The following is a 12,760-nucleotide window of genomic DNA, read 5'->3' as shown; positions in this document are numbered from 1 at the left end:
TGCTTCCGCTTCCCGCCGCGGCGCGCGCCGAGCTCTCAGTAGAGTCGGTGATCATGGCGGCGACGGCCACGATGGCGACCTCGGGGTCGGCGCGGAAGCGGTTGCTCAAGGAGGAGGACATGACCAAGGTGGAGTTCGAGACCAGCGAGGAGGTGGACGTGACGCCCACCTTCGACACCATGGGCCTGCGGGAGGACCTGCTGCGCGGCATCTACGCCTACGGTACGGATCGCGGGCCGGAGGAGGCCGGGGGACGCCGGGGCTCGGAGGAGGCCGGGGCCGGGGGAGGTCGGGGCTCGGAGGAGGCCGGGGCCGGGGGACGCCGGGGCTCGGAGGAGGCCGGGGCCGGGGGACGCCGGGGCTCGGAGGAGGCCGGGGCCGGGGGACGTCGGGGCTCGGAGGAGGCCGGGGCCGGGGGACCCCGGGGCTCGGGGGAGGCCGGGTCCGGGGAACGCCGGGGCTCGGGGGACGCCGGGGCTCTGGGGACGTCGGGGCCGGGGGACGCCGGGGCTCGGGGGACATCGGGGCCGGGGGACGCCGGGGCTCGGGGACGCCGGGCGGGAAGCCGCCAGACTTCAGTCTGGCGCCGGGAATGCAGGGCCAAGACACCACCAGTGCGGGAGCCGCCGGCCGCCCGCCTGTCGGGTCTGCCGCCCCCGGGCCGGGTCTGGCGGGGCCTCGAAGTCCTTCCCATCCTTCGCACGCCCTAGTCGGTAGAGAGCGGCCTTGTGCCCGGAGACCCGAGGCACCCGTGAGCCCCGTTTGGCCTACCGGGCAGAGTTCAAAACCAAGTGGCTTCAGGCAGTGGCCGTTGCGCTGAGACCCACGAAGCGGAATGGTCGTGGACTCGGATCTGGGAAGAGGGAATTAAAGCCGGGCAGATCGCGGTGGGGTGAGCTGGAGAGGGGAGCCTGGTGCGGGGCCCGGCCGGTACCACGCCCCAGGGTCAGCTGGCAGGAGGAATGACTTAGGTAATTGGAAATGTGTGGCTGTGTGCGCGCCTGTGTGCACCAGCACTAGAACTTGAGCTCGGGACCGGTGCTCTAGCCTTTTATGTTCACTGGTGGCATTGTACCACCTGAGCCACATTGGTTTCTAATTGCAATAGGAAACTTGGGAGCGTTTTAATTAGAGGTGGCATGAGTATGTTTAATGTCTGAATCTGGGCCGAGGTGGCGTGTTCGTGAGTTGGGAGCCAGGAAGCATAGGATGTTTGTTTCTGTAGTGGTTGAGAACTGTAGCTGCCACAGGTGGGCTGGTCCCAGAGGAAGAAGGACTCCAGCAGAATTCCAGGGGTTTTGAATGACCTGATGGGCAGATGCAAATATTTGGCAGAGGTGGAGGGAGGTAAATGCAGAAATTTTGTCTTGATTTGTTTAAGAGGCTACTTGGCCCTGGGAGCCTCCAGGGAGGGGAGTACTGTGGGGGTCTGTTACTGTTTGAGGTGGAGCTGGGGTAAGATGGTGGGTGAATAGGGACTTTGAATGGGAATGTGCATGGTTGAGGGTGTGGGCTTTGTTCAGGATGCCGTTTATCTGGCAGTCCTTGGCAGGAGCTGAACTTCATGGGTTCAAGTCATTTGTAAGATTTTATTTGCTTGGAAAAATTCTTAAGAATAGGTTTGTTTATGGTAACTGTCAGACAGGAGAGACAGCGCTGTAGCTACTTAGTAAGTCAATGAAGCCTTTTGTAATACAGTCAGAGGCTACAGAAATTGTGGAGTAAAAGGTAAAGCCCCCTCCTCATCCTCTCACTGTCCATGAAAGACCACCACCATCTTGTTAAAACTGTGGTCTCTGTCTTCTGCACTCAATGCTGTTGTTGTTGTTGTTGTTTATTTGTTTGTTTGTTTTACAGATGTTATCTTTTTCACATAGTAGGAAATGCATCCTGCCTGTATATTGGGTTAGGTCTGGCACAGGTTGGTAGCAGTTTAAAAGTGAATCCCTGAGTTTACACTATAGATTTTTTTTAAATTTTATTTATTTATTTTGCTCAAGGCTAGCACTCTACCACTAGAGCCACAGCTCCACTTCTGGCTTTTTCTGCTTATGTGGTACTGAGGAATTGAACCCAGATCTTTGTGCATGTTAGGCAAGCACTCTACCATTAGGCCACACTCCTGGCCTATACACCATGGATTTTTTTTTTTTTAGTGCTGTTGTGTTGACAGCTCAATTGTTCTTTTTTTGCAGGTTTTGAAAAACCATCAGCAATCCAGCAGCGAGCTATCAAGCAGATAATTAAAGGGAGAGATGTCATTGCACAGTAAGTTGGTCTGTGGGGAGGGCAGATCCAGCCAGTGGCATGCAGCACAGTGAAAAGGCTTTCTGCAGGGTCCAGTCTTCTCCTTCACTTTAACCCTATAGCTTTATACTTTACGTTTTTCTTCTGTTCTCAACTAGAGAAAGTTTTTTGTGTTTTAGCCACCTTGCTCAGCTATCAGTGTGGACTCTGCCATGCTAGGAAGGCGTTCTCCTACTTGAATCACACCCCAAGCCCTTAAAAAAAAAAATCAGTTTATGAGTGCTCATGGCTTCCACCATTCTAGCTGTTAGGAGACTGGAATCTGAGGATTACAGTTTCAAGATAGTCCAGGCAGGAATGTCTGTGGGACTGTTACCTCCTTAACCAGCAAAATGCTGACTGGAGGTGTTGTTAAAGTGGTAAAACACCAGCCGTGAGTGGAGAGAATGAGAGTTCTTGAGTTCAAATCCTGGACTTCTAGAATCGGTGTGCGCGTGCACCTCCCTCCACCCCCCAACCCCCCAACTCCTGGAGCAGAAGAAGCCATTCTAGAGCCAGGAAGTCTTCTGGAGCTGGGCCTTTGAAGATCTGTGTGGAGAGAGGGAGGAGACATGGGGATGGGGACAGGCCCTCGGTCCCACCTGTCTGCTCTTTTGAACAGGTCTCAGTCTGGCACAGGCAAGACGGCCACCTTCAGTATATCTGTCCTTCAGTGCTTGGACATTCAGGTGAGTGCTGCCTTTAAAACTACTCCTGGTCCCGGGAGCCACTGCTTTTTCTTATGTAGTGTAGTGTTCGAAGAGTGTCATTTGTAGAGCTGGGAGTTTGGCCTAGTGGTAGAGTGTTAGCCTAGAATGCATGAAGGCCGGGGATCCATTCCTCGGTACCACATACATAGAAAAAAGCTGAAAGTGGTTCTGTGGCTCAAGTGATAGAGCTCTAGCCTAGAGAAAAAGTCCAAGGACAGTGCTCAGGCCCTGAGTTCAAGCCTCATGACTGGCAAAAAAAGAAAAAGAGTGTCATTTGTATTTTATGTTGTATTAACTCAGCATCTTGATTACATGGCTGATATCTAAGCTGATAATTTGTCTAAAATCCTTTCCATTAAGAATGTTTTGTAGGTGTGTTTTTGTTTTTGCTATGGTAGGAATCAAACCCAGAGCTTTCTGCATGTTAGACATGTATTCTACTACTGAACTTTATCACTTCTATCCTTTGCTGTCATTTTCTTCTCTCCTTCTCTTCCTCTCTCTCCCTCTCTTCCTCTCTCTCCCTCTCTCCCTCTCTCTTCCTCTCTATCTCCCTCCCTCTCCCTCTCCTTCCCTCTTTCTCTCTTTCTCTCTCTTTCCCTCTCTCCCCCTCTCCCTCTCTCCCCCTTTCTCCCCTCCCTTTTTTTTTGTACTGGAGATTGAACCTAGGACATTGCACTTGCTAGGCAAGCACTTGCCACTGAGCTACATCCCAGCCCAGGGGAATTTTTTTAAACTAAAGAATGTTTAAAGTAGATCTGAGGATGGATCAGTACAAGCCGCATTTAAAAATACTGAAGCTAAGCTGGGAGTTTGGCCTAGTGGTAGAGTGCTTGTTTAGCATGCATGAAGACCCCAGGTTTAATTTCTTGGTGTCATGTGTAGAAAAAACCGGAAGTGGTGCTTTGACTCAAGTGTTAGAGCTCTAGCTTTGAGAAAGTCCAAGGACAGGGCTCAGGCCCTGAGCTCAAGCCTGGGACTGGCAAAATAAAATGAAATAAAATACTGAAATTAGCTGGATGGCAGCAGTTCATGCCTATATTCCTAGCTACTAGGAGGTTTAGATCTCATGGTTTGAGGCCAGACTAGATGGAAGCATTTGGTAGACTCCATCTCCAGAATAAATAGAGAGCAAGTCTGGAGGTATGGTTCAAGTGGAAGAGTGCTAAGGGAGCAAGCAAGCCAAGAGCTCAGAGCTCTTGAGTTCAAACCCCACTACCAGCAAAAGGAAAACAAATTCTGTGGCAGGAAATCACGGTATTAAGCTATTAATAGGCAAGTCAGAAAAGCAAATTTTATGTATTTTTTTCATGTGTGAAACCTAAATTTAAAAAACAAAAAAAAAACCTATGAGAATAGAAAAGTGGTTATTTGACAAGAGGAAAATATTGAAGACAAGAGGGTAGTGGCAGTTGTGGTCATAGTGGATTGTCTGCTGGAATGAAGATGTCACAGTGAAACGCTTTATTTTCTACAGTTAATACACATTCTTTTGTAAAAATTTCTGAAGACCATTGAGGGTTGTCTTTTCCAATCATTTCCCAGGTGCGAGAAACCCAAGCTTTGATCTTGGCTCCAACGAGAGAGTTGGCTGTGCAGATTCAGAAGGTAGGCCGTGCCTGCGCTGAACCGACTGACTCAGGCCGGGCCGCCTCTTCAGTTTTCCCCAGTTTCTAGCTTCCTCATCTCATCTCTCTGTGGTTTTAGGAATTGATTTTGGGGCCTTGTGCATTTTAGCAATCGGTTTCTAATGTTGTGCCATAAGTCATTACGTGCTTTAGTGAACTTTTGGTTTGTATTACCATTTTTACTGTAGTTTATAGGATTTTGTGTGGGGTGTGTGTGTGTGTTGGCCTTAAGTCCATTTAACAAAAAAATAACCTTATACTCATAACTTGGAAAGAATGTATTAGGGGACTAATGTTGTTGGGTTGGTAGGATTATGATTTTGTGGGCTTGAGTATAGGGCTTGGTAGCTGAATCTGAGTTTTTGGCTCAAGGCTGATACAATGCCACTGGAGCCACTTCTGGTCTGATTGGTAGTTAATTACAGATAAGAGCCTGCCTGGGCTGGCTTCAAACAGTGATTCTTGGCTGGGAATGTGGCTCAGTGGTAGTGTTTGCCTAGCATGCATGAAGCCTTGGGTTCCATTCCTTAGTACCACATACACAGAAAAATCTGGAAGTGGCGCTGTGGCTCCAATGGTAGAGTGCTGGCTTTGGGCACAGAGGCTCAGGAACCGTGGGGGTGGGCCGCGGGGACGGGCGTCAGATCTCGGCCCCTTGAGTAGTTAGGATTACAGGAGCGTGCACTGCTTTTGTAATAATGTCTCAAAATGAGCTTCATTTGGAAGAGGAAAATAGAACTTTGTGGCTTTCTGGTCGTGTTTCCTGACAGGGCCTGCTCGCCCTGGGCGACTACATGAACGTGCAGTGCCACGCCTGCATCGGGGGCACCAACGTCGGGGAGGACATCCGGAAACTGGACTACGGGCAGCACGTGGTCGCCGGCACGCCAGGCCGAGTCTTCGGTGAGTGGCACTTGGTCGACCTGTGGAGTATGCCGGGGGACGCGAGCGGTTTCCTGTCCAGGCACAGAGGCCACTGCAGCTGTTCAGGGGAAGCTCTAGAGGCTGCAAGGAGCGGTGGCGTAGCAGGCTCCTTCCTTGGAGCCCCACCTGTGATTCCTTCAAAATTTAACTTTACAGACATGATTCGTCGCAGAAGTTTAAGGACACGCGCTATCAAGATGTTGGTTTTGGATGAGGCTGATGAGATGTTGAATAAAGGTATGAGTAGCGGTGTTTCCTGGCATGCACGTGTGAGTAGATGTCCTTCTTTGAGAAGCTGGCACCTAGGGGCAGCGGGGAAGGGAGGGCTCCACCTTTGCTCCCGCTGCCCTAGCAGCTGCCTTTCCCTGCTCCTCCAGCAAGCACCCCGGGTCGGCATAGGGCGTGCTGGAGCACCGCGTGAACTCGAGGGCAGCGGGAATGCCTGGTGCAGATGCAGGGGGCGGTTTTGGAAACAGCAGTGGAGAGCGTGTGCTAGGAGCTGGAGGTACCCGGATGCATAGTTCCAGCAGCAGTTTACTAAAATAGTGGATAAAATTTCCCCTGGTGGGGCATGGTAAGCACGAGTTGAAGCCACGTACGAGAAATCACGGGGTCAGCTGCGGTGAGGGCCGAGTACTGGGCACGTGCTGCCCCAAGCCCAACCCCCCTGCCGCAGCTCTGCACCTCTGGCCCTCCAGGTTTCAAAGAGCAGATCTATGACGTGTACAGGTACCTGCCTCCCGCCACCCAGGTGGTTCTCATCAGTGCCACGCTGCCCCACGAGATCCTGGAGATGACCAACAAGTTCATGACGGACCCCATCCGCATCCTGGTGAAACGGTGGGTGCGAATTCCACGTCACAAGCAAATGAGTTGTGAGGCTGGGCACTGGTGGCTTGCAGCTGGAAGCCAGCCCCAGTAGGAAATCCAGTTAAGCCCTCAAAAATCAACTGGTCAAAGTAGTAGAGCATCAGCCCTGGGCAAAAGAGCTCAGGGACTGGGCCCTGCACACTGTGCCCAGGCCCTGAGTTCAAGACCCAAGACGGACCAAAAACATGAGTCGTGAGTACATAGTTGTGTACGTGTTGTGGAACCCCAGTTAAGATTGTGTACAGAGTTACCACGCAAGGGAGGTCCAGGAAGAAATGCAGGAGGATGTGGCTGGGCAGAAGGGGCCTGGTCCATGTACACGTCCCCAGTGCTAGTCCTGGCTGGAAGAGGACAGGTGACATTTTGTCTTGGTTCCAGTGATGAATTGACCCTGGAAGGTATCAAGCAGTTTTTTGTGGCTGTGGAAAGGGAAGAGTGGAAGTTTGACACCCTGTGTGACCTGTACGACACCCTGACCATCACCCAGGCCGTCATCTTCTGCAACACCAAGAGGAAGGTGTGCCACCCCACAGCCCCGGGAAGGGCACGCCAGGGCTTGGTGACAGGGACCAAGTTGTGTGGAGTTAGGAGGAGGGCATATTCCAGATTTGGGGGTTTTATGGTTTTATTGCAGAAGCAGCTGCAGGCGTGCCATCTGTGTGCAGCCTGGCTGTGGAACAGTGAAGTTTCATTTACAAAAGAAACTTTTTGCCAGGTCCTGCGTGTTGGCGCAGCCCTGTGTTCCAACACCTGGGAAGGCTGGGAGGAGGTGGGGAGGGTTGGGAATCATTTGGGTCCAGGACTTCCAGTCTAACTTGGCAGCACAGACACCCCATCTTAAGTAACAAGTCCTCCCCTAGATTCGGGCTCATGTGCCTGAGCTAGACAGCCTGGTTGGTTGGAGCTCCTGGTTATACCAGCCTGCAGGCAAAGCTTTGTGGGGGAAAAAAGGAGAGAGTGGGACTTCCTAAAGAACGTGAATTCAAATTTCAAACAAGCAGACAAGCGTCATTCACAGTGTCAGGCCTGCCAGGAGCCAGCTGTGCGCTGTGTGGGCATTCCATCGTTTGCTCGGCAGATGGTGGCGGAAGGGGGCTCCGGGGATACCGGGTGGCTTCCTGAGCTCCAGTAGCACCTACCGCTTTGATTCTAGGTTGACTGGCTGACCGAGAAAATGCGAGAAGCCAACTTCACAGTGTCCTCCATGCATGGAGACATGCCTCAGAAAGAGCGGGAGTCTATCATGAAGGAGTTCCGGTCCGGGGCCAGGTGTGTGGCAGTTGACTTGTAGCCGGGCTGGTTGGGGTCCTTGGGCCATCCCAGATCTGCCTGCTGTGCTAGCTCTTCCTGTGATTTCCAGGCCAGGTGGTGCTGTCCATCCAGGGCCAGGGGGAGCTGCTGCGCCTCTGAGTGCGAGCTTGAGAAAACTGCTCTTCACGAGTGGGTTGCTGGCCTATTTAGAAGTCTGCTGTTTTGTTTCCTAGTGAGGGTTTTGTGTTTGAGTTTGCAGGAGTCTGAGGTGTTAGAGAAGACGACTGTGTGTTTGTTCAGGTGTGTGTGTCCCTGAATGGAGCGGTTGATTATCCCCATTGCTTTCTACTTAGCCTGGTCTCCGTGGCTGGCTGGGGAGGGCAGCGGGCAGTTCCGAGGCTAACCATTCCCTGCAGTGAGATTCCCTGCCCGCAGGCTGCACACCTGTCACACTTCTCTGAGTACCACTTACTTTGGATTCTCTTTGTGTCCTTGTAGTTCCCATGATTGTTGCAGACAAGGTATAATTGGATTGTTTTGGTCAGTATCAATACAGTTGTCTTTAAAGTGGAAGAAACATTTGTTCTAGTTTTAGTCAGTGTATTTACTGATCAAGCCTTGGGGCTTGAACTTGGCCAGGGCATTGTCCCAGCTCCACTTCCCATTTTCTAGTGGTTAATTGGAGATAAGAGTCTCTGGGTCTTTAGTGCTCTGGCTGGCTTTGAACTGCAATCCTCAGATTTCAGCATCCTGAGTAGCTAGGATTATAGGCATGAGCCACCGTGCCTGGCTTATCCCTGTGTTTTGTCATCTCTTTGTTGTTGCCAGTTCTGGGGCTTAAACCTAGAGCCTGGGCACTGTCCCAGCCTTTTGTTGTTGTTGTTCAAATCTATGACATTTGAGCCACAGCTTTACTTCTAGCTTTTTGATAATTAATTGGAGATAGTCTCACAGACTTTACTGCTCGGGCTGGCTTTGAACCCATCAGTCTCCTGAGTAGGTAAGTTTACAGGTGTGAACCGTTAGTACCCAACTTACTGTATTCTTTAGTTTAGTTTTCCTTAATTTTTTATTTATACAATTCAGTAGCATCCTTGGCAGGCATTGTATCCTCCTGCCCGGTGGACCTCAACCTACATTTATTTACTTTGCAGTACAGAAGGCAACTAGTATATGTTTTGGTTCTGGGCAGTATTTTGTTTTATACAATAACCTTATTTAGACACTTTGTTACTCTTCTTTTCCTTACATTTTGCTTTACACAACAAGACACTTTCTTACTCTTCTGTTTCCTTTATTTTACTTTATACAATAGCCTTATTTAGACACTTTGTTACTTTTCACAGTCTCCTCCCTCTGTGGACCTGTGTTTGAGCTGGGCTCCCAGAGTTGGGCTGGCCTGTGTTGGAAGCGCTGGCCTTTCATATCAGCTCTCTTTCCCTGACACAGTCCTCTGGCCAGGGTCCCATCAGCTGCCAGCCCAGGTCCAGGAGGCAGGCTGCTCTCCGGGCTAGCTTTTCTTTGTGTTTTGTATTTTGTTTTTGTTTTTTTTGCCAGTCCTGGCCTTGAGCTCAGGGCCTGAGCACTGTCCTTGGACTTTCTCAAGGCTAGAGCTCTACCACTTGAGCCTCAGCACCACTTCTGGCTTTTTTCTATGTATGTAGTACTGAGGAATCAAACCCGGGTCTTCGTGCATGCTAGGCAAGCACTCTACCACTAGGCCAAACTCCCGGCCCTTTGTGTTTTGTTTCCAGCAGTTTTTACTTGGCTTTGTCTGGATGCATTGGCATTGGTGGGACCTCTGAGCTCTCCGCCCTTCCACTCCACTGCGTGGCCTGTTCTTGTCCTTCTCTTTTTCCAGCTGTGGAAGGCAGCCAGGTCTCCTCTGGATCTTGAGCTTCTCCCATTTTGCTTCTAGGCTTGTGTTTCCAGTAGAGATCCAGCTCTGTGTTGTTGAACCATGTTAAAGAGAGAGAAACACGTGTTTGAGGGGTTTTTGTTTGTTTTTTAATGTGGTGGCATTGGGGTTTGAACTCAGGCCTTGCGCTTGCTAGGAAGGTGCTGTACCTTGAGCTGTGCTGCTACGCTTTCGCCTTAGCTTTCGTCTTTGGGATAAGGTCTGTCATTTTTGCCCTGGTTGATGTGAACCAGGATGGCAGCTCATGTCACCGGCTCCTGAAGTTGTTTGGGCTGGCTTGTAGCTTGGATCCCTCGTCTCCTTCCCAAGTAGCTGGGATTTCAGGCCAGAACCACCACATCTGGCATTTATTCTTAACCCAATAGATGTATTTAGTGTTAAAAATAGATTTTTAGGCTGTAAGTATGTCCTAGTGGTAGAATACATGCTTAGCATACACGAAGCCCCTGGGTTCGATTCCTTGGTACCACATACACAGAAAAAAGCTAGAAGTGGTGGTGTGGCTCAAGTGATGAAAGTGCCAACCTTGAGAAAACTCAAGGACAATGCCCAGTCCTGAGTTCAACCTCCAGTGCTGGCCAAAAAAAGAGAGAGATTTTGTTGCTTCCTTTTTGTGTGCCAACTCTTCAAATTCAGGCGTGTATCGCACGCATGCACACCATCTCAGTTGTGACAGCTGTGTGCCAGGAGCTCCATGGTGGCTCTGTGAAGGCCTGTCAGATAGGAGGAAGAGCTGCTGGGCCAACCCACAGGTTCCTGTTCTCGGTCCTTTTGCTGGGCACCAGTAACGTGTTCTTCTCACTTATTGGTGTTCTTCCACCTTGACACACGTGGAAGTACTATTAGTGGGTGGACAGGCACGTGATGGCCACTTAGTGGCTGTGCAGTCAGTCTGTCATGGCGGCAGCTCCGGTCTCACCATCCTGGTGTTGTCTCTGCAGCCGAGTGCTCATTTCCACAGACGTCTGGGCCCGGGGGCTGGACGTCCCTCAGGTGTCACTCATCATTAACTACGACCTGCCCAACAACAGAGAGCTGTACATACACAGGTAGGAGCCCGTCCTTGCTCGAGTGAGAGGTCAGGTGCTTGCCCGCCCGCTGCCCTCCCTCCCACGGGGCTCCCTGACGCTGCTGTGCTTTGCCCCAAGGATCGGGCGTTCGGGGCGGTACGGCCGGAAAGGCGTGGCCATCAACTTCGTGAAGAATGATGACATCCGCATCCTGCGGGACATCGAGCAGTACTACTCCACGCAGATCGACGAGATGCCCATGAACGGTGAGGGGCGGGGCGCCCTGCCCTGGGGGCGGGGCGTGTGGGGGCGGGGCCGCGCCTCACCCACGCCCTCTCCTTGCAGTTGCCGATTTGATCTGAGAACCGCCCTGCACTGCTCTCCTGCTCCCTGTGGGATTGTCGAGGAGCCGAGGCTGTGAGAGAGGGTGGTGTGAGCGCTCAGCCCTGAAACACAGCCCTGCCGATCCACCGTCTTTTCTTAACCACGTGTAAATAGTGCATTGCTCTAAGTTTTTTCATTAAACATTGAATTTTTTCCCATAATTGTGAACTCATACGTCTCAGGACTCCTGCTTTCCTGGTGACACTCTGTCTGGTTTTCATTCCGTATCCATGCAGAGTCTACTCGACACATTCGAAATACAAAATCCTCCGTGGAAATACAAAAGCAATGATAGTGACTTCCTGTTGGCAACGATTCACTTATTTTTGCTGGATTTAGTGCTCTCCCTTGACTTTCTTGCTCACAGTGGGTGCTCTCACCACTTGAACCACATCTCCAATCTGGCATTTTGATGGTTAGCTTCCAGACCTTCCTGCTCGGGATGACTGAACTGTGGTCTTCCAGGTTTCGTTCTCCTGACCAGCTACATTATAGGCAGGAGCTAGTAGTGTCTGGCTAAAGATTTCTTTAAAAAATTATTTCCATAGGGATTCATCAAGATAAAGCAGCTTCCTATCCTAAGACACTTGTGGAAGTAAAGGAATCACAGGTATGGATAATATATCCTAAAAAGAATAGTCTGGGCCGTGGGCCGGGAATTTGGCCTAGTGGTAGAATGCTTGCCTAGCATGCACCAAGACCTGGATTCGATTCCTCCATTACCACATAACATGGAGAAAGCCAGAAGTGGTGCTGTGGCTCAAGTGGTAGAGCTCTAGCTAGCCTTGAGATAGTCCAAGGACAGTGCTTAGTCCTTAAAGCCTAGGACTGGCAAAAAAAAAAAAAAAATATATATATATATATATAGAGAGAGAGAGAGAGAGAGAGAGACTGTAAAGGACTGGTGAAGTGTAGGTAGCAGTACCAGGAGCTAAACCGAAGACCATTGGGCTAGCTCGTGACGGTGGCTTCTAGTGACCCTGACCTCAGTAACAACAGGTAGTAACAGTCAACAGATGCCTTTCTTGAGATCCACAGAGAGACCTCGTACCTGAGTTCCTCTCTCCCTTGTCAGGTGGCTCTCATCTTCACCACTCTGTGGTGGGCATCCTGCTGTATTCTCTGGCCAGCCCAGCCCCCTCCCCCCAGCCACTCTGGAGTGGGCTTATGGAGAGGAGAGATTGTGTGGGCTGTGACAAGACCAGCGGTGACATGAGGGGGTGGGCGGCAGTAATGTGAGGAAGATATGGGGTGACAGGGTGGGTGGTGACATGGGGCCACGTGGGTGATAATCGCCTCATGAATGCCCCAGACACCTCTGGGTAGGGTAGGGCTGCCAGCACAGGCATTCAGGCCCTCCCTCCTGCCCTCAACCTTGGCAGGTACTGGTTCCAAATGCTGCTACCCCCTCCCCCCATTTTTTTTTTTTTTTTTTTTTTGCCAGTCCTGGGCCTGAGCACTGTCCTTGGACTTTCTATGTATGTGGTACTGAGGAATCGAATCCAGGTCTTTGTGCATGCTAGGCAAGCACTCTACCACTAGGCCAAACTCCTGGCTCCTATTTTGCCAGTCTTGAAGCTTGAACTTGGCCTAGTTGCTGTCCCTGAGCCTCTTTGTGCTCAAAGCTAGCCCTTTACCACCTCTGCAGTAGCTCCACTTCAGGCTTTTTCTGAGTAGTATATTGGAAATAAAAATCTCAGCCTTTTCTGCCCAGGCTGCTTTGAGCCACCATCCTCGGATCTCAGCCTCCTGAGTAGTTACATTACAGGTGCAAGCCAC

General features: G+C 50.9%; 1 protein-coding gene across 1 annotated transcript; it reads left to right on the top strand.

Moving 5' to 3' along the window:
* Eif4a3 (eukaryotic translation initiation factor 4A3) lies at positions 1–11,142 on the top strand. The gene is made up of 12 exons (XM_090351330.1): positions 1–222; positions 2,196–2,268; positions 2,909–2,975; positions 4,542–4,604; positions 5,395–5,527; positions 5,705–5,785; positions 6,247–6,388; positions 6,797–6,935; positions 7,572–7,687; positions 10,529–10,636; positions 10,736–10,863; positions 10,943–11,142. The coding sequence occupies exons 1-12, from the start codon at positions 54–56 to the stop codon at positions 10,957–10,959; spliced, it is 1,236 nt and encodes a 411-aa protein (XP_090207456.1). The 5' UTR covers positions 1–53; the 3' UTR covers positions 10,960–11,142.
* The last annotated feature ends 1,618 nt before the right edge of the window (positions 11,143–12,760 follow it).

Source organism: Megascapheus bottae, chromosome 17 (genome assembly GCF_031878675.1).
Source record: "Megascapheus bottae isolate mThoBot1 chromosome 17, mThoBot2.hap1, whole genome shotgun sequence".
NCBI lineage: Eukaryota > Metazoa > Chordata > Mammalia > Rodentia > Geomyidae > Megascapheus > Megascapheus bottae.
The sequence above is the reverse complement of the archived record's forward strand: the minus strand, read 5'-3'. Positions and strand labels throughout refer to the sequence as shown.

Excerpts from the sequence above, each read along its gene's own strand:
- Eif4a3 (XM_090351330.1), top strand. The coding sequence starts at position 54 with ATGGCGGCGACGGCCACGATGGCGACCTCGGGGTCGGCGCGGAAGCGG. Across the intron at positions 5,786-6,246 it reads TGATGAGATGTTGAATAAAG|GTTTCAAAGAGCAGATCTAT; the intron begins GTATGAGTAGCG and ends CTGGCCCTCCAG. Across the intron at positions 7,688-10,528 it reads GAGTTCCGGTCCGGGGCCAG|CCGAGTGCTCATTTCCACAG; the intron begins GTGTGTGGCAGT and ends TTGTCTCTGCAG.